Below are 22495 nucleotides of genomic sequence, written 5' to 3'. Positions count from 1 at the left end.
AATGCCTGCAGAAGATGTAAACATTCGGAGGTCTGGTTTACACTAACTTTAATTCGACAATTTGGAGAATTTTCTAACTTATACAAATAATGTTTTATGCTTGCAGCTGCCGTAATATAATACCGACTCCGTTTCTTTTAAAGTAATTCTTCAGTGGCACTGGATAGAATTTTCAAAGAAAACCTGAACGACATTATATTTGTGGAACTTGATCAACTAGTAATAAGTTAGTAGCGGTCGCAAATCACTGTCCCGTCGCCAGGACGTGAGGTTACACGAATAATATCTTTATGCCTGTCATATCAAGTGCTCGAAATGTTGTTTTCCAGCATTGATACGTGCTGTAGAGCGACGCTGGGCACCGGCACAGAAACGTACCCTCTTAGTGAGCTTGGTGCGATTATACCCCGTGATTCCTTAGGAGCGGCCCCCTCAGTTGACTGGACCCCGTCGACCTGCGCACTTCGAACGTTCCCGTTGCTATCTCTTTAGCGCATAGCATGACATCGTAGTCTTCGCGCACGGTAACTGCTGGGGAAGTTCTTCACAAACAGACACGTGTTATTCTATGTAATGCGATTAAACTTTTGTCCGAAGAAGAAAATGAGGAAGCATAAAATTCATCAAAGATTATGCCTGAGAAGGATGGAGGAACCGTCAGGTATTCCAATCGCTCAATATTGAGAATAAAGAAGGAGGGGGAAAACGTAGCTATAAGTGCTTCCCAAGTCTCCACTACTTCGAAAATATGCGCAACAACGAGAAGAAAAAATTTGTAGGTGATAATGCCCAGTAGGTTATCAGGGAACTGACGTGTAATTCCCACGTGACGCATGTTCTGTACTTGTATTGCCAGTGCCATAGTGAGTGTTGCTGTCTGCTGTGCTGCTTTCTTTCTTTCTTTCTTTTGAGATTCCTTCTGGGACCACCTGGTCGATCTTGTTTTGCTTTGGCTGATCCTTTGTGTATGCTACTATTAATTTTTTTTGGACACTAGTGTGAAACACCTGCACTTGTGATATTACCCTTACTGACACAAAAAATGGCCCTGTCCTTTTCAATGATCCGAGTAAAATAAATCATTTGAAGAAATGAATATTAATGTTACATGTTTTGTAGATCACTAGAGACACCATACAAGGATGGGAAAATGTATCAGCTGTTACCTTGTATGGCGTATTATCCTGGAATTCGTCTGAAGCAATTTGGGGAATCACCTACAAACAAATTGGCTCACAAAGGTTTGAATCCCACTCCTCTGTAGGCCAGCTCTAATCTTGAATGAATTTTCACTCTACAGCGGAGTGTGCGCTGATACGAAACTTCTTGTCAGATTAAAACTGTGTACCGAACCGAGACCTTTGCCTTTGGGCAAGTGCTCTACCGTGTCAGCTACCCAAGCACGACTAACGCCCCGTCATCATAGCTTCACTTCTGCCAGTATCTCGCCTCCTACCTTCCAAACTTCACAGAAGCTCTCCTGCCAAACTCGCAGAACTAGCACTCCTGGAAGAAAGGATATTGCGGAGACATGCCGTAGCCACAGCCTGAGGGATGTTTGGTCTGCTGAATGAGCTGATCTAGAGAGTATCCAGAAAACGTGTTCTAAAGCATCCAGAATGAGATTTTCACTCTGCAGCGTAGTATGCGCTGATATGAATTTCCTGGCAGATAAAACTCGAGACCTTTGCCCTTGGCGGGCAAGTGTTCTACCGTCTGAGCTACCCAAACGCGACTCACGCCCCCTGCTCACAGCGTCACTTCTGCCATTACCTCGTCTCCTATCTCCCAAACTTCCCAAGATCGAGTCTCCGTCTGTCACACAGTTTTAATCTGCCAGAAAGTTTCATATCAGCGCACACTCCGCTGCAAAGTGAAACATCTTCCAGGCTGTGACTAAGCCATGTCTCTGTAATATTCTTTCTTCCAGGAGTGCTAGTTCTGCAAGGTTCGCAGGAGAGTGTCTGTGAAGTTTGGAAGCTGTCCTCTGTCAAAAACTGTGGTTTGGTTTTGTTATCAGAGGAGCGTGATCATACCGAGGAGTATTAGGTACCAGGAAGCAGGAGAACAGATCGCACACATATGTAATCATCATTTTTGTGAAAAATGGGTATCTTCTTTTTTTCTGTTTACATACATATGTAAAATTCCAGTTTTCATTTCAAACATAAATTCTTAGACAGTTTATAAAAGATTATTAATAAAAATTGCTTAAGCTAAAAAATTACGAATTTATTAACAATCATTTTCAAAATACATATAGTGAAGAATTTATATTTGTAATTAAAACTGCCGGCCGGAGTGGCCTAGCGGTTCTACGCGCTACAGTCTGGAACCACGCGAGCGTTACGATCGCAGGTTCGAATCCTACCTCGGGCATGGATGTGTGTTAGGTTTAAGTAGTTCTAAGTTCTAGGGGACTGATGACCTTAGAAGTTAAGTCCCATAGTGCTCAGAGCCATTTTGTGGATTAAAACTGGAGTTTTGAGTGCAATATATAATTAGAAACAAGGAAACATGCATTTTAATAAAAATTATGATTCTATATATATGTTAATTAGCATATAACTGACCCGCCAGGTTAGCCGAGAGCGCTAATGCGCTGCTTTCTGGACTCGGGTAAGCGCGCTGGCCCCGGATCGAATCCGCCCGACGGATTAACGACAACGGCCGGTGTGCTGGCCAGCTTGGTTGTAGTTTTTAGGCGGTTTTCCACATCCCACTAGGTGAATACCGGGCTGGTCCCCACGTCCCGCCTCAGTTACACGACTCGCAGACATTTGAAACACATTCGCTCTATTTCATGATTTACACTAGACGCAGACAACTGAGGTACATTGATTCCGTCCCAGGGGGTACAGGGTGGCGGCAGGAAGGGCATCCAGCCACCCCTTCAACCTAACCATGCCAAATCCGATTGTACCCATGCCGACCTTGCGATAACTGCGGGACAAAGGCTCAAGCGAAAGAAGCAGAAGATTTAGTACATTATTGATGAATTTTATATTTAAACGATGTAGGTATTCGAACGAAAAATAAATAAATAAAACAAAAAAAGGAGACCTTGGCAGGATCCGATGCAGGAATCCGTCGTTTATCTAATTATCATTCTTCAGTGCTACAGTGTGAGCCACGTGATTCGTCGTGAAAATCGCCCGGAAAACGGCCGAATTATGAACGCGCAGAGTCCGAGCAGTTCAGTAGCAGGACATCCGTGGATGTGAATGAGAAGGTATGGAGTATTTATTGCTGGAACATTTCGTACAACAGACAACGCTACAGGTAGTCTCATATTAAGCCAAGAAAGTAAATATGATGCAAAGTGATGTGTATTCTCCCAGATTGGCAGTAGATGACTCTATGGGCCATACAACTCCCTAATTGCGACTGTCTTGCGTCTTGTTTGACTGACGTCTCCTTTCCAAAATGGGAATTACACAGTCCCATTCTTAGCCCACTGCGATATTAGACTGAAAAGAACGAAATTCTACAACAGCCCGCAGGGTTCTCATAAGTAGGGAGTCAATGATGTAAAAAGAAAATAATATTCTCTACATATATAAACTGAAGTCGCCCTTTCTCGTCTTTCTCTATATGCAGGCTAACTTCAGGAACTTCTGTAGGAGTTTTGATCCAGTTTTCACTTATAGATACACTGATTCACGAGGAATCTTTTGTTTATAATCTACACATATTTCGTACAGGTTCTCTCAGTGACGATGAATTAAAGTTTAGTTATGAAAGCGATGCCATTTCTACCTAGCGACCAGCCGCCATAATGTTAGAGAGAAGTAGTTGCCTGAGCCAGCGCGGAACGTAACCCAGTTTGAATCTGGCGTGCCGGTCTAGCATTAAAGTGTTTTGCTAGAAAAAAAAGATTGTAGGATCGAAAACCACCTGACTCACTTTTTTTCACTCTGCCTTTCAACATGTGGAGATTCGTCTTACGAAATGTGGCTCGGATTCCACGTTACCCTGTAGCTTCCCTTTACCTGGTTGGGTAACTGGTTTGGGACAAGCAAGTCGCCTAAGTGAGATCAAGGTGACTGTAATCGTTTCATAACAAGTGCTTAGCGAAAACAACATATGAATCTAAAATCTGTAGTTTTTAATTCTTTGTGAATAAACTAAAACGCAGCATGGGATGTAATTTTGCTTCTTTTGTATAAAGGAAGTTTTACAGCATCGCAGCATATGACTCAACGTTCAGCTTTCTGCTTTCCATGGTCAAACACAGATGTGAACACGATCCTCTGCGTCGTGTGTCGAAAAATGTTACTTGTTTGGACACTTTCTAATTATGCAGACGACTGGTAAAAGTATGTCCACTGACGACGCATTTCGAAATATGACGACGAATTCAGGCAGCCTATTTCTGTTTCCCTCACATTAGCAATCACGATTCACACTCTTAATTCACTGCAGATCTTCCGAACAACGAACGGGCAATGAGTGACTCATCTTTTAAGTATGCCAATAAATATGAACAATAACGAAAAGATAACTACCTCATCATGTGATATCAAATATTTTTAATTAATTCATTCCCTGCATTCGTTTGAGAACACTTGCTTCGCGAAGAAACATGCGAATCGCAATACGTGGCATTTTATTTTTTATGGTTCAAGTAAAACGTTTCCTGACAAATACTTCAGTAACTTTGCTTCGTTTACATGCAGTATGTTCTTTCAGCAGCGCTGGAGATCACTCAACTTCCAGCTTTATGGGTTCCTTGAATGAAACCTAGCCGCGGACACGATATTTTGTGTGGCGCGGAAAAGAAATCTGCCATAAAGAGTCCACGACAAAAAATTGTGGCAATGAGTCTCAACAGTGCGTACTAAGCTTCAAAACACGAATGCTGTAACAGGTGTTAAACATGCGCATCATGAGTGTTTTTTTCTTTTATTTGTGCCATCTCAACCAGCCTCCGATACATATTGAATCACTCAGAAACACATACACTCATGATTCGCAAACAGTATTTACATTGGTCGTAAATATGTTAGTTGCATCACGATGTGCTCTCATCATTGCCTTCATATGTTACTCCAAATGCTAATTATACACTGAAGCGCCAACGAAACTGGTATATGGATGCGTACTCAAATACAGAGATATGTAAACAGGCAGAATATGGCTCTCTGGTCGGCAACGCCTACTTCATACAGGTGTCTGGTGCAGTTGTTAGATCGGTTACTGCTGCTACAATGGCAGGTTATCAAGATTACAGCGAGTCTGAACGTGGTGCTATAGTCGGCACAAGAGCATGGGACACAGTATCTCCGAGGTAGCGGTGAAGTGGGGATTTTCCCGTACGACCATTTCACGAGTGTGCCGTGAATATCACGAATCCGGTAAAACATCAAATCTCCGACATCGCTACGGCCGGAGAAAGGTCCTTCAAGGACGGGACCAACGAGATTGAAGAGAATCGTTCAACGTTATAGAAGTGCAACCGTTCCGCAAATTGCTGCAGCTTTCAATGCTGGGCCATCAACAAGTGTCACCGTGCGAACAATTCAACGAAACATCATCCATATGGGCTTTCGGAGTCGAAGCCCACTCGTGTACCGTTGATGACTGCATGACACAAAGCTTTACGCCTCGCCTGGGCCCGTAAACACCGACATTGGACTATTTATGACTGGAAACATGTTGCCAGGCCGGACGGGTCTCGTTTCAAATTGTGTCGAGCGTATGGACGCGTACGGCTACGGAGACAATCTCATGAATCCATGGACCTTGCATGTCACCTGGGGACTGTTCAAGCTGGTGGGGGCTCTGTAATGGTGTGGGGCGTGTGCACATGGAGTGACATGGGACCCCTGATATGTCTAGATACCACTCTGACAGGTGACACTTACGTAAGCATCCTGTCTTGTCACCTGCATCCATTCATATCCATTGTGCACTCCGACGAACTAGAGCAAATCCAGCAGGACAATGCTTCCAGAATTGCTACAGAGTGGCTTCAGGAACACTTCTGAGTTTAAACACTTCCTCTGGCTACCAAACTCCCCAGACAAGAACATTATTGAGCATATCCGGGATGCCTTTGAGCGTGTTGTTCAGGAGAGATCTCCACCCTCTCGTACTCTTACGGATTTATGAACAGCCCTGCAGGATTCACGGTGCCAATTCCCTCCGACACTACTTCAGACTTTACTTGTGTCCATCCCACGTCGTGTTGCGGCACTTCTGCGTGCTCGCGAGGTCCCTACAGGGTATGAGGCAGGTGTACCAGTTTCTTTAGCTCTTCAGTATATATGGAACACACAACATTCCTCTGTCCAGTTAACTTCCATGCCATGCGCTACTTACATCGTGCAAGTTATGTGAATGTGGTGATATTCGCTTCCATAACATTGTTATCTGAATAATTTTATTTGTGGGCTAATGTAGAGTTGAACCACAACAGAATATTAACATAAACATTTGATTGTTATTACAAACTACTTTAATGAATTCCTGGCCTCCTTCCACCAAAGCGCTCCTAAAGACTTTTACCAGGTGGAGTGTGGATGAGAAGTGCAATTTAAAGGGGTGCATAAAACTTCTGTATGAATGACGACTAGCCAAAAATCGAAGAGCGTGACTTCTAATCTGGTTTTGACTTGTACGCAGTCTTTCATATTTGCACTGGTCTTCCCAATTCTCAGACGAAATGTTTTTAAACTACATATTAAAAGTATACATTGTGTTTCAGTATTCAGGACTGTGTGTGCACTGCTTGGACATCGTTATCTAGAGGCCGGTTGTGAACCACTAGAACCGCAGCAGGTATACCTGCGCGGAATAGGGCAGTGTGATGCCGACATTTGATAGTCGAGCAGCGGTCATGTACCAAATAGTTTTATCTTGTGGCTGCGGTTTTACGTACCTTATGGAAAAGAATAACCACAAGAGCCGTTGCTTTTCATTTTTTGTGACAATTATTTTATATCAGCTGGTCTGCCTCATGTATCGTTATATCCAAATGGTGTATAAATGTTAATCTACATTCAGGTATGTGGTACTGTACTAATAGTAATGTATATAGTGTTACTCATGTAAGCCCTCCCTCAAACCTGTCATGTTATATCTTCAAAGATCCGATGCTGGCACCTTTAGTGTGTTGAAACCGGTTATCCAGTAAACAGTATTTAAGCTATCTTGGCTTTTGAATTATTTCTATTTAGGAAAAGATATTTATCCAGCATCAGTTCAGCAGTTAGTTTCGGAAGCAGCTCGCTTGCATAAGAAAGAACAGGTCCAAGAATCCCGACTTTCTCCTCTTCTTGATACCTTTCGTCCTTGTGGAATGCAAACACAGAAGAGCCACACTAACTTCCACTATCTCTCTTCGTCCTTTTCGCGGCCACAGTATGTCTCATCTAAACACTTCTTGCCCGGCAATGTGTTTCCGCAAACATTTTATGGCAACGGTGGCTGCAATTTGTGTCCGTATTGTCGCTGGACAATACTGAAAGACTGTATTTCGCCCGTCAAGCTTCTATCTCAGGGGTTCACAAACTTTTCCCCTGACTGAACACTTTGAGAATCCGGATACTTTGATAGAACACCTTGTCTATTTTGAAGGTTAATAAAATTTTAAAACACGAGAAAAACTTGTTTTGTTCAATGATTAATTCGAATTCAAATCAAAACTAATAACTCAGAAATCATGATAAAATTGAAAGCAATCGTGAAAACGTCGAAAAAACTGGCATGTTATTAATAGTTTTTCGCGGAGCACTTACTCACTTCCCGCGGAACAGCACTCTTCCGCGAAACATAGTTTGGGAAACCCTGTTCTAGCTAATCTCCACCAAACAGCGAAGAAGTGCCTCAGAAACGACGCTCTCAAATTTCTATGGAAACAAATGTAACTTATTAGCTTCAATTAAACCTCGCGTATTTGCAAAGCCTGCAAGAATGTAAAAACAGTAAAAACAAGGTCCCGGGTGCGGCTGTCGAATTCACCTCAGGCACCTTCCGATTTTCTAAGCAAGCGCTGTAGATCAATGAGTGTGCACACTAGTGCAGGAAGAGGCATTAAAGCAGTGCGACAAGTTACCGGCTAGTGACGCGCTTGGCGAGGTTTAATTGAAGCTAATAAGTTACATTTGTTTCCATAGAAATTTGAGAGCGTCGTTTCTGAGGCATTTCTTCGCTGTTTGGTGGAGATTAGCTTAGAGGTCTCCGATCGCTAGGTCTAGCCAATTGTGATCTGCAGCTTTCTATGGGGTACAGTACCGACGCGATGGTCACTGTCTGAGTACCGTGGCTGAGTGGTCAGTAAGGTGACACCACCACCACGCGGGCTCCATGGGCATTCGTCAGCCTGTGGCACAGCGTGCTCCTCTGTGGAGGGTCCATACCCCAGGAAGAGGGTAGTTTTTCTGAGACCATACCCAGTGGCAGTGTGAGTTGGATTACGAAATCGTACCATAACTCCTGACGATGAATCTACTGTCTTCGCCACTGCACTAAGAGGTTCCATGATTTCATCTCCCTCTATTTTGATGAGAGCTCTTGCTGTTAACTAAGCGGAAATAATTACTTTTGCCCTCAGGTCAGGGTCGGGTGAACCAGCTGGGTGGGGTGTTCATCAACGGGCGGCCGCTGCCCAACCACATCCGGCTGAAAATCGTCGAGATGGCGGCGGCCGGCGTGCGGCCGTGCGTCATCTCCCGCCAGCTGCGCGTGTCGCACGGCTGCGTCTCCAAGATCCTCAACCGCTACCAGGAGACCGGCTCCATACGGCCCGGCGTCATCGGCGGCTCCAAGCCGCGCGTCGCCACGCCGGAGATCGAGGCGCGCATTGAAGAGTACAAGAAGGCGAACCCGGGTATTTTCAGTTGGGAGATCCGCGACCGCCTCATAAAGGTAAGGACCACCTGTCACTGAGGAATAAAGACGCATGTGACTCACTATCAGTCGGTTGCTGACATTTACAGCAAAATGCTAATGCCAGAATGTTATATGTGGTTTTGAAACAAGGAACGAAGATTAGGATTTAATGTTCCATCAATTATTAGGTCATTAAAGACATACCTTGGTTTCGAAAAAAGAGCGAGGAATGTAATGGGAGTGAGATCATTCCAATAGTGACACATTGTCACTTACTTACCGCATTCTCTCCATTATTAAAATCGTATTTCTGGATCAGCAATTCTGTTAACATCTAACGATAAAAGTACTGGTTCAGTTTCGAAGAGATGTTGAATCCTAATAAAGACTGCAGGAGTCTCACTCATATAGCGTAATAAGAGGAGACAGACAGAAAAGTGAGCCACATCCAGACATCAACGTAATTATTGAGCCTGTACACTGAGAAACCTAGGTGTGGCTTTAAGGCGACTGTTGTGTTAATTCCCCATCACCATCAGAAAAACAGAATACACAAACAGTTAAGCTCAGAACGACTCCCAAAGCAGTGTTTGTGTGATTCATTGATAGATGGTGCTCCAGTTTCTCCTCCCCTAGACTGAGGTGACGAAATGGCGCCAGGGAGAACAAACATACCTAAAACAGGTGCCAACAACTACAGAATAACACCAAGAAGGCTATGTCATCATATACACCGACGAATTGTTTGGTTACATCCGGTGTAGTCGCAAACACATTGATTGAACAACAAATGAAGACACCTTGCAAATGAGTTAATAAGAACAAATCTGTTATATACATAAAGCACAGTGTATGACTGGGATCTTCTCCTAGACCAACATACCGATTTCAACCAAATTTGGCACAGAAACAACGGGCCTCACGTGTATCAGCAATGTGGAGTTTCTAACCTCTTAGAGCCAATATTGCCAGAGATACGGGGGAAAACGTGTTTTTTGCAGCCCCTGACGTCTAGGCAACCTTGAGTGACAGGTATATTGTGTGGGGACATTACTAGCCTGCTAAATCAATCTACTTTGCAGGGCAGCCTACTTGTCAGGGACATGAAACAGTTTTTTGGGCCACAACATTTATGTTGGCTGTTCTGCATGTCAGGCATGTTGTAGTGGAGTAGTATCGGCCTGATTTGTCAGTCTGCTTTGCTTGGCAGCTTGTATGTCAGGGACACATAAATGAATTTCAAGTGCCTTGTATGTAGCCTGCCCTGCAGGACAGGTGTGTTGTGGGCCTAGTATCGGCCCACTGTATTGAACTATACTGCAGGAAGTACATGTGCCAACGAGCAGAGCTGGGAACAGGTTGAGATGGATAGACAAAGGGATGGGAAGAGCAAAGGGAGAAGGAAATGGACAGAGAGAGGGAGGAGGGGGACATGAAGGTGGACGTGTAGAGGAGTAGGTGGCAGCTGGAAAAGGAAGAGGCGAGGCGGAAATGGAAAGAGAGGGGGAGGAGGATATGGTCAGAGGGAGGAGAAGGAAGATGTTGTCAGAGAGAGGGCCTGAATGAAATGGACAAAGAGGAGAGGATGAAGAGAAAGAGAGAGTGGGGAGGATGAGATAGAGAGTGTTGGGAGGATGTGGTGTCTAGGCAGTGGGAAGAAGAGATAGATACAGAGAGGGGAAGGAGATGGTGTGCTCAAAAATGGTTCAAATGGCTCTGAGCGCTATGGGACTTAACATCTGTGGTCATCAGTCCTCTAGAACTTAGAACTACTTAAACCTAACTAACCTAAGGACATCACACACATCCATGCCTGAGGCAGGATTCGAACATGTGACCGTAGCAGTCCCGCGGTTCCGGACTGAGCGCCTAGAACCGCTAGACCACCGCGGCCGGCAGATGGTGTGCTCAATATATGTGTCAAACGCACATGCAGGCGAAGCCACGGGGAAAAGGCAAGTATCCAATAAAGAAGATAATGTAACAAAGAGAAAAAGTGGTAGGGCTCACATTACGATATGTATCATTGCTGGAAACATTAGCTTAATGGATGGTGCAAAGAAAGACTCACTGGCTCAGGCCTAGATGCTTGAAAAGTATTTCGTTGATGGAAGAGGTTGAGCAGTTATGCTGAAATGAAGAGGGTAGCTCACATACAACAGAAATGGAACCAGCATCAAACCAGCAGTACGATTGTCACATCGACTGCGATTTGTGTGGGTGTAGTAAACAACCAGTAGCTTTTTGCGAATCTCTGATACGATATATTTTCTGTACCGTTAACTAGTTTTGAGCCACTGCGCTCTAATTATCAGATAGAAGGATTACAGGAACGTTACATTCTGGATCTTTGCAGCTAAAAGCTCATACACAGTATTTAGCTGCAATTGACTTCACACTCACTGACAGTAAGTAAACGCTGAATGTGGGTAAGTTTATTTACTGCGAATGAGTGTGAAACCTAGTGCAGCTAAATATTGTGTGTGTGTGTGTGTGTGTGTGTGTGTGTGTGTGTGTGTGTGTGTGTGTGTACCTGTAAAATGCACCTTATCAGAACGAACATGCCATAGAAACCATGAGGTGGTATATCATGATGGCTATAGTGTGGAGCTGCACATGGTCCATAATATAATATTCCTATGTGTCATTGCGAGCCTGCAGTGGGTCGAAATCTACTTGATGGTACTGAAAATTGTATAAGAAATACACAAAAAATTACTTGTTGATCGTTACGCCCACATAAATCGTCAATGTCAAGGATGTCCGCCTGCTTAGCTGAGTGGTTACATGCTTGCCTCCCGTGCAACGGGCCCTGGTTCGATTCCTGGCTGGGTTGGGGATTTTCTCCGCTCGTGGACTGGGTGTTGTGTTGTCGTCATCATCATTTCATCCTCAGCACCGGCACGCAAGTCACCCAATGTGGCGTCGACTGAAATAACACTTGCACTCGGCGGCAGAGCTTCCCCGGATGGGGTCTCCCGGACAATAATGCCATACGCTCATTTCATTTCTGTATGTGGAGATGGTATCTGTTCTTTCGGACATGCTTGCATTGACATCCGACAATGTCTTACGTACATATACATACTCTACAAACCACCACACAGTGCATGGCAGGGGGTATCTTATACCACTACTAGTCACTCTCCTTACTTTTTCACTCGTAAATGAAGCGAGGGAAAAACGATTTCTATATTGGTCCATACGAGCCCTAACTCATCTTCGCGGTTCTTACGCAAAATGTACGTCGGCTGTAGTAGAATGTTTCTGTAATAAATCACAAATATCCGTTCTCTAAATCTTCTCAAATAATGGTTGCAATAACGCTCTATATGCGGTTTCCTTTACGGATGAGCTACACTTTCCTAAAATTCTCCCACTAAACCGAAATCGATCATTTGCCTTACCTATTGCCAACCATACGTGTTCGTTCCCCATTATATCTTCTGTGTGCTTCACTTCTTTTGTCATCTGGAGAATTTTTTTCGAAGTCCTATGACTTCTCAGTACAACAATAGATTATTTTTTATCCATTTTGGATTTGGGATCACATCTGTTTTGACCAACGTATTCAAACAAAACTAGTTCAGGTGTACACGGTCAGTTCTACGAGGGCTACTCGGAAAGTAAGGTCTGATCGATAGCAAAATGCGGACTAAAGCGAAAATCAATTTTTTTTTTAAATTTTCACCAGTTAGCTATACCTTCCAGCTTCTTCTCTACACAACCGCTGCTCCGACTTAGGTATCTGTCGCATAGTTGTACTAATTTCCCAATACCCTCGTCACAGAAGGCTACGTGTTCCGACAGTTTTTACGCTGGGCTGAAGCCCTGTGGCAAACTGTTGTCTTCATAGCCACCAGTTCATTTGAGCAGAGATAAAAATCAGAGGCAGCCATGTCCGGGCTGTGTGGTGCCTGATCAAACATGGCCCATCGACAATTCTACTGGAGCGTCCTCGTTGTTCCTATAGGATCCGGCCGAGAACTGTCATAAAGAAGGAACTGCGTGACAGTTACGTTATGTGGGGTTGCACGAAATCAGGCGAAATCTCTCTGCACCTACCCATATACCCTTTCTTGCGTGTCTTTAAACTTTCACTGTGGTCTCGTAAGTATGGTGAGCGACGTGACTCTTTCAATGGGCATACAAGAAACTGCCCAACCCGTTTGTGCAAAGCTTCATAGGATTTTCACTGCGTTTTTCATTTTAAAAAAAAGGAATCAATCTTACTTGCATCTTGGTGTAGTGTTAACTATACGGCACGCTCACGCACGGAGTGCAGATTCGCGGGTACAGGCACCGGTGCAGCACGCCCCCGGGGGGCGCAGCGCAGCCTGCGTTATTAGGTTCCACTCGACGCCGCCTCCGCCGCGGCGGCATTGTGTGTAGGCGGCAGTTCTGTGGTGAGGGGTAGGGGGACGCGGGACGGGCCCGCCGCATTCCCAGAGTTCCCGGCTCGTGCCCGAGGCTGAAAAGCAATCACCGCTAAGTGACGAAAGGCCATTGTACGCTCGCTGCCAATCATAATACTCTGAAAAGGTTTCACAGCGCGGCCGCCGCCTGCCGCTGCGGATTAAATACCACACTGACGACTGAATAGCTGCTCCCTCCTCCCGCCCTATCCTTCTGAGCTTTTCAGGCGATACCTTTTTACCCGCCAACCCAACAAAATAGACACTGTGACTGAGTCTTTAAGTGACACGCGACCTGGGCCGATGATTGTCGCGCACTATTTTTGATCATATACAGGTTATTTCAAAAAGAGTCTTCCGATTTGACTAGACTATACAGGATGTTTGGAAATTCGCGTTACGAACTGCTAAGACTTGTAGAGGGGAGTCAGTACATAAATTTTGGATAGGAACCCATCTTCAGCAACTTACCGTTTCTCTTCTACAACGGTTTCAATTCAAATGTTTGAGTAACTCATGCACTTCCGCTTTAGGAAATGAATTAGGCATGACGCAGTACAGTTTTAGGTAACAATTCGAGAGAAAACATAACGAAAGATCCATTTATCACTTGAACACATTTGTTTGTATTAACACTTAAAGAGTACGTGTTTACATTATCCCAAAACAAAAAAGAACCCAGCATATTGTACGTACAGAACAATACTGAGGCATTATTATAACAGCGGCGCGATGTGGCAAGGACACGAAGCATGTTCCGGTACACACTCTCCATCCCAGATGGCGTCTCTTCAATTTCTAGTGCGAGTTCTCTAAATTTCCTCAATAGCACCGCGAAAAGAACGTCGTCTGCCCTCTAGAGATTTCCATTTGAGTTCACAAAGCATCTACGCAATACTTGAGTGCTGATCGAACCTACCGGTAACAAACCTAGAAGCACTCCTCTAATTAGTTCGATGTCGTCGCTCAATCCGACCTGGTAGGAATCCCAAATACTCGGTCTCAAGAATAGGTCGCACTAGTGTTCTACAAGTATGCCGTCTCCTTTATACACTCATGCTCATAAATTAAAGATAATGCTGATACGTGGTGAATCAACGCTCTGGTGGGCAGTTTTCGGGTTTAAATCACCTCTGAGTATGACCATGCGGTGCATTTAACCTGTGGTCGTCGCACGGTGGCGCTGGCAGCAGTCCACATCACAGAGGTATGTTGGTGCATGTCAGAGTACGGTGCAGCGAATAAGTGTGCAGACGTTTTCAAACGTGCTAATGGTGACTGTGTGTTGAAAATGGCTCAAAGAACACATATTGACGTTATGAGGGGTAGAATACTAGGGCGACTGGAGGCAGGTCAAAAGCAGCAGGTCGTAGCACGGGCCCTCCGTGTGCCACAAAGTTTGATCTCAAGATTATGGCAACTATTCCAGCAGGCAGGAAACGTGTTCAGGCGCTACAGTACGCGGGACGTCCACAGTGTACAACACCACAAGAAGACCGATATCTCACCATCAGTGCCTGCAGACGGCCACGGAGTACTGCAGGTAGCCTTGCTCGGGACCTTACCGCAGCCACTGGAACAGTTGTCTCCAGACACACAGTCTACAGACGACTGAACAGACATGGTTTATTCGCCCGGAGACCTGCAAGATGCATTCCACTGACCCCTGGTCACAGGAGAGCCCGTAAAGCCTGGTGTCAAGAACACAGTAAATGGGCATTGGAACAGTAGTCCCAGGTTATGTTCACGGACGAGTCTAGGTATAGTCTGAACAGTGATTCTCGCCTGGTTTTCATCTGACGTGAACCAGGAACTAGATACCAACCCCTTAATGTCCTTGAAAGGACCTGTATGGAGGTCGTGATTTGATGGTGTGGAGTGGGATTATGATTGGTGCACGTACACCCCTGCATATCTTTGACAGAGGAACTGTAACAGGTCATGTATATCGGGACGTCATTTTGCACCAGTATGTCCGCCTTTTCAGGGGTGCAGTGAGTCCCACCTTCCTCCTGATGGAGGGTCCCACCGAGCTGCCATCGTGGAAGAGTACCCTGAAACAGAAGATATGAGACGAACGTAGTGGCCTGCCTGTTATCCAGACCTAAATCCCATCGAGCACGTCTGGGATGCTCTCGGTCGACGTATCGCTGCACGTCTTCGAACCCCTACGGCACTTCAGGAGCTCCGACAGGCACTGGTGCAAGAATGGGAGGCTATGCTCCAGCAGCTGCTTGACCATCTCATCCAGAGTATGCCAACCCATTGTGCGGCCTGTGTACGTGTGCATAGTGATCATATCCCATATTGATGTCGGGGTACATGCGCAGGAAAGAGTGGCGTTTTGTAGCACATGTGTTTCGGGACGGTTTTCTCAACTTATCACCAATACCGTGAACTTACAGATCTGTGTCGTGTGTGTTCCCTACGTGCCTACGCTATTAGCGCCAGTTTTGTGTACTGCCACGTTGTGTGGCACCACATTCTGCAATTATCCTTAATTTATGAGCATGAGAGTATATGAGCTACGCTTTCCCAAACTTCTCCCAATAAAACAAAGTAGAGAAGCCACCTCTACTGCTGCCAACCTGCCATGCACGTTCTATTTCATAGCGCTTTGCGACTTTACTGCTCGATATTTAATCGACGAGACTGTGTCAAGCAGCACACTACTAATTCTGTAATCTAACGGACATTTTCTATATTTAGAGTTAGCTGGCATTCGTCACACCAACTAGAAATTTTGTCTAAGCCATGCTGTATGCTCCTACAGTCGCTCAACGACGACACCTTCCCACATACACCACACCATCATCAGCAAACAGTCGAAGACAGCTGCTTAATCAGCCGGCAGATCATTTATGTGTACAAAACATGTTTTGAAATCGCGCATCAGATTTCTATCATGGCCAACAAATCAAGAAAAGGCTTTTTGTGTTTTCCGTTTCAACAGCTGCAGCTCAACTGTGGGGCGCGATTTTCGTCGAGAGTATTGCATTTCAGTTCAAACCGTTCGACGATGGCATAAACTACTTCAAGACAATCGTTATTTGTCTAAGAGGAATTGCACAGGACTCCTCTTCGTGCATGTAGAACGTGTCCAAAAAAGTTTCGCATCTGATTCGCAAGACGTCCTCGTCCTACCAGCGGAGACAGCCATTCCTTATGGTCTCTCTAGCGTCTTTAGTGGCGACGTTTATGTCTCAAACCGTACTGGATTCTATTAATTGAATAAAAATCCGCTAATTTGTCTTTTTAATTACACGACCAGTTTCGGAAGTGTAAAGCTCCATCATCCGGTGGCAACCACAATGAACAAGAGAAGGAAGATCTAAATTAGAACAGCTAAGGATAACTTTCAAATAACCAAGGTACAGGCATGGAAAGCGACAATATTCACCTAATTAAAGTACATGAAAGTGTGGTGATAGGGCTAGTCAAACGCGGGGGATCAAACCATCGCCAGGCAACGCATGCGAGTGAAACGAAGACCCTAAAGTAGAGAGAGGACTCCGAACAAAAAATGAAAAGTATGGTAAATAAGTAAGGGTATTCATGCAGGGAACCCCCTTTGACAACCGTGGAGGAACTGAATAACGCAGCCTGTCAGCAAGCGACTGACGTAGGAAACAGTGAGATGGGGAAGCATAGGATATCGCCAAAAATGTAATGAAAACAGGGCTGCCTGCTCACTCCGTTAGAATGTATGTGGCTCACAAGCGAGATAAAATGATAGAAAAAAAAACAAATAAATTTAATATACACATGAACATAAATGTTAAAAATAAATGCTCACTGTCATTTTCTACCTTAGACGTAGTTCTTTTAAGCTAGTTCCTCCTCCTCCTCCTCCTCCTCCTCCTCCTCCTACTGTTCACAGTTTATGGCACCTGACGATAGAGCTTTAAGCTTCCGAAACAAGTCCGTGCAACGAAAAAGACACATTACTTACAACAGAAGTGGATTTTTATTCCATTGATATGATCCTCAGTTCCGGAAAGTTCGCTTGATCAAACATTTTTCATGTAGGATTCAATTTATGCAAAACCTTCATGATAGTCACAAACAACGTGTAGCGTTTTGTAAATTCGTTGTGGACGTTGAGCTGGAAGGTAATAACTTACTTTCACGTTTAGTGTCAAGTAATAATAATAACATTGCTGGACTCAATAGCCGAGGGCAATTCTTTCAATTGGACACCACTTCGACGACTTGCATGTCCTCAGTCTGTTCCAGGAAAGGGAACCTGGCCTTTAAAATGGAATCCAAACCATATGTTACTCCTGGCGACTTGTCACGTCATTGAGCTTAAAGGTAGGCTGAAAATTTCCGTCGGGTGCCCGGTGTTCAATCCTGCGATCTCTACATCTACATCTACATCTACATTTATACTCCGCAAGCCACCCAACGGTGTGTGGCGGAGGGCACTTTACGTGCCACTGTCATTACCTCCCTTTCCTGTTCCAGTCGCGTATGGTTCGCGGAAAGAACGACTGTCTGAAAGCCTCCGTGCGCGCTCTAATCTCTCTAATTTTACATTCGTGATCTCCTCGGAGGTATAAGTAGGGGGAAGCAATATATTCGATACCTTATCCAGAAACGCACCCTCTCGAAACCTGGCGAGCAAGCTACACCGCGATGCAGAGCGCCTCTCTTGCAGAGTCTGCCACTTGAGTTTGCTAAACATCTCCATAACGCTATAACGCTTACCAAATAATCCTGTGACGAAACGCGCCGCTCTTCTTTGGATATTCTCTATCTCCTCTGTCAATCCGACCTGGTACGGATCCCACACTGATGAGCAATACTCAAGTATAGGTCGAACGAGTGTTTTGTAAGCCACCTCCTTTGTTGATGGACTACATTTTCTAAGGACTCTCCCAATGAATCTCAACCTGGTACCCGCCTTACCAACAATTAATTTCCACTTCAAATCGTTCCGCACGCATACTCCCAGATATTTTACAGAAGTAACTTCTACCAGTGTTTGTTCCGCTATCATATAATCATACAATAAAGGATCCTTCTTTCTATGTATTCGCAATACATTACATTTGTCTATGTTAAGGGTCAGTTGCCACTCCCTGCACCAAGTGCCTATCCGCTGCAGATCTTTCTGCATTTCGCTACAATTTTCTAATGCTGCAACTTCTCTGTATACTACAGCATCATCCGCGAAAACCCGCATGGATCTTCCGACACTATCTACTAGGTCATTAATATTTATTGTGAAAAGCAATGGTCCCATAACACTCCCCTGTGGCATGCCAGAGGTTACTTTAACGTCTGTAAACGTCTCTCCATTGATAACAAAATGCTGTGTTCTGTTTGCTAAAAACTCTTCAATCCAGCCACACAGCTGGTCTGGTAATCCGTAGGCTCTTACTTTGTTTATCAGGCGACAGTGCGGAACTGTATCGAACGCTTTCCGGAAGTCAAGAAAAATAGCATCTACCTGGGAGCCTGTATCTAATATTTTCTGGGTCTCATGAACAAATGAAGCGAGTTGGGTCTCACACGATCGCTGTTTCCGGAATCCATGTTGATTCCTACATAGTAGATTCTGGGTTTCCAAAAACGACATGATACTCGAGCAAAAAACATGTTCTAAAATTCTACAACAGTTTCTAGGCGCTCTCCTTACTCTACCCCAGTATCTCCGAGTGTTGAGTATAACATTACGTTCTAGTTGAGTAGAAAAGTAGACCACCACAGCAAGAGAATACGGGGGACACAGTGACCATACACTGTTCTCAAGTACGCGAGAGACCATGCAAAACTTCATTTATATTGCGCCGTTTACTGGTAAAGGAAAGGACGGCTGTTGGAATCACGTACCCGTATATGGGTTTTTCCACGACTACGAGAAAGTGCTCAAAATGTAAGAACAGTTTTAATAATGAGCTGTCTCGACGTGAATTGGCAATAAGGAGCGTACGGGTCTCACATTGCTCCACTGACCTCCAAAGTTGTCTGGTCTCAAGATATGTGACTTTTTTTGTGAAAGACTGTCTATGTGCCTGCCGTTTCAACAACTTCGGGTTAACTAAGACTCCGCTCTATATGGCAACGGCAGTGAATGCAGTAACTCCAGACATATTCGCCGAAGTATGCGTCCGGTGGAGAGTCGTGGAACATTTGTTAAATATAAATTAGATCTTTGATGCCAACCGTAATTGTAAATGCATTTCAAGGTCGTATGCGGGTCCATATAAAATACATGCCCACTGAATGCAGTGGACGGCCGGCACGTACACGGGCTCACTCTGTCGTCGCGTGACTGTGCGCCCGAGTCCCTGTAGCGGCGAGTGTCGGCTCTCAGCGCTGCTACAGCGACCACACCTTCCTCTGTAGGCAATGATCTTTATTTAATAGCCTTGGGCTAGTTGGTTTTCTATATCTAGATCTACATGCACACTCAGCAATTCAGCCGTGGCCTATGTAACCATATAAGCGACAGTCAAATGAGAAAGAGACAGATGGAAAAAAGTAAGCTCTTTATTGCACTCTAAGACAAAATAAGAAGAAAAACGAAGCAACATGAAGGAACTATCCGAGTGAGACCGAAAGCGGTAGATGTGATATACATGTACAGACAAACAAACAAAAGATTCCAGTTACAGAAAAAATACGCAGGAGAAAGAGCTTCCCAACCTGAGCGAGCCAAAAACGCGTTGGTCCAACTCTGGCCCTTATGTAAGCCGATATTCGGCTTGGCATTGATAAAGTTGTTGGATGTCCTCCTGTGGGTTCCGTGACAAATTCCTGGCGCTTTACACTGTCAAAATCCCGAGCTGCCCACAATGCTCCAAATGTCCTCAATGAGGAGAGACCTTGCTGGCCAAGGCAGTGTTTTGCAAGCACGAAGACAAGCTGTAGAAACTTTCGCCGCGTGCGGACGAAAGGTAAGACCTTGCTGAAAGGTAAGACCAGGATGTCAATTTTAATATTTTCCCGGCGAATTGACTATTAAAACAAATTTCGGGCTTGCAGCCGGTCGTCATTCAATACTTCGCACGGTATTTCAAGAATACTCCGAAAATTTCAGGTAAAAGTGGTTTTCCGCCTACCATCGAAGATTGGGGACCTTGTGGGATCAGTTAAGGACAATCTGTTACTACGAAAGGCCGTAATTTACAAGATACCGTGCCAATGTGGTATGGCTTACATAGGTCAAACCACACGCACCGTGAAAGATCACTGCACTGAACATCAACGTTACATCCCCCTTTTGCAGCCAAGCAAGTCCGCTATTGCTGAACATTGTATTTCTACTGGACATTCAATGGAATATGAGAAAACAATGATTTTGTCCACAGCAACGTCTTTCTGGGACTCCATTATTAAAGAATCCGTAGAAATACGACTGGCGGAAAATCTGTTAAACCGTGACAGCGGCTACCAGCTGGACAGTGCATGGAATCCCATCTTCTTCACGATTTGCTCTAATCGAAGACGACTGAGCGCGTCGACGGCCGCGGCAAACAGCAACGCAGAGGGCGACTGTGTTCTGCTATTCCGCCAGCGAGGGCGCTGCCGGCGGGCAGTCTGGTTCACCTATCAAGTTTTCGACGCATGCGCAGAATAGTTACAGTACGCTATATATTGCGGAACGGATGACGTTTTCGCCCCCCACCCTGCAACGCTCCCAACGCCTTCTCCAATCCCATCTTGACCGGTTCACCGCTTGGTGCAACCAGTGGTTGCTCAAGGTCAATCCCTCCAAAACCCAGGCGATCATTGTAGGCAAAACCACCCCTTCCTTCCGCCTCCTTGATTTCTATCTCACCGTCTATGGCCGTCCTATCGCCCTCACTCCCACCCTTAAGTACCTTGGCGTCACCCTCGACCGTCGCCTCTCCTGGACTCCCCATCTCCAGACAATCCAAGCCAAGGCACGTTCCCGACTCCGTCTCCTCAAGCTCCTTTCCGGCCGCACGTGGGGTCTGGACCCCTCCACAATCCTCCACACCTATAAATCCCTCATCCGCCCTATCCTTTGTTACGCCCATCCAGCCTGGATCTCCGCCCCCCCTACCTTCTATAAATCCCTCCAAATCCTTGAACGCCATGCTCTCCGCCTTGCCTATCGCATCCGTCTCCCCTCCCCCACGCGGATCCTGTATGATCTCATCCCCCTCCCCCACCTCCTCCTTTTCCTTGAAAGGATACGTATCCTGTTCACCTCACGTAAACTTGATCCTCCTCACCCGCTCATTTCCCCGATCCTCTCCCACCCCCGCCCGCTGCCGCGCCTGTATTCCCACGTCCCACCCGGTCTCCATCTCTCCACCCTCCATACCCTCTCCCAAGGTGGCTTCCGCCAGCTCCCTCTCCCTGATGATGTCCTCGTCCCCTCCGTCTACCCCTCCTATCAACTTTGACCCTGCCCCGCCCCCCACTTCCCGTGTCCTTTCCTTTCGGCACCCTCCCTCCCTTCTCTTCTCTTCCCTTCTTTTTCCATCTCCCTGTCCCCTCCCTTCCCCCTCTTCCCCCGGGCTTCCTCTCCCCCTTCCTCCCTCCCCCCTATCTCCCCTGCCCGTGGCATCTCTGCTCTCCCCTCTCACTCTCCCACTCCCCTTCCTCCTCCTCCTCTCTTGGCAGGTCCCCGGACTCGCACACGTATAGTGAACATTCGCGCGCCGGAGATCGTCGCCTTTTGTGTCTCGTGTGTGTGACGTCGTATAGTGTTTTTGGTGTCCGCTGTCCCACTCCTACGTTCACTTGTGCCGTCGGACTCATCAGTGTTTTGTGCGCCGTGCCAACGTGTTTTCAGTGTTGTTATCGTCACATGTGAACGACTCCGTGTTTTTTATGTCTCTGTGACCTCTCTCTTTTGCCCGTCACTTTGTTCATTGTCATTCACCATGTTTTATACTCTTGTAAAACGCTATGGCTGAAGAGCGGCGTAGTGTGCCGCTGCCAGCCTACCTGAGTTGTACAGGTTTTAAAATAACAATAAAGTAAAAAAAAAAAAAAAAAAAAAACGTTTTCGCCAGTCTGCGACGGCTCACCTGAAGATGACTGGCAGGTGCCCAGTTGAAATATCGTGCGAAGTATTGAACGACGACCGGCTGCAAGCCCGAAATTTGTTTGAAAAGACCAGGATGGTTTGCGACGAAGGGCAACAAAACGGGGCGTGGAATATCGTCGGTGAGACGCTGTGCCGTAAGGGTGTCGCAGCTGACAATCATAGAAGCTCTGCTTTGACGCGAAATATCACCCCAAACCACCATTCCTGGTTG

The 22495-nt window shown here is 45.6% G+C and overlaps 1 protein-coding gene across 1 annotated transcript in view; it reads left to right on the top strand.

Moving 5' to 3' along the window:
* LOC126457144 (protein gooseberry-neuro-like) overlaps positions 1-22495 on the top strand; it is a 430962-nt gene that overhangs the window by 142402 nt on the left and 266065 nt on the right. The window contains exon 2 of the mRNA XM_050093214.1: positions 8558-8871. Coding sequence (XP_049949171.1) covers positions 8558-8871 — 314 coding nt within the window. The remainder of the gene's footprint in view (positions 1-8557; positions 8872-22495) is intronic.

The sequence above is a fragment of the Schistocerca serialis genome, chromosome 2 (genome assembly GCF_023864345.2).
Source record: "Schistocerca serialis cubense isolate TAMUIC-IGC-003099 chromosome 2, iqSchSeri2.2, whole genome shotgun sequence".
Lineage (NCBI taxonomy): Eukaryota > Metazoa > Arthropoda > Insecta > Orthoptera > Acrididae > Schistocerca > Schistocerca serialis.
This window is presented reverse-complemented; position numbering and strand designations above follow the sequence as displayed.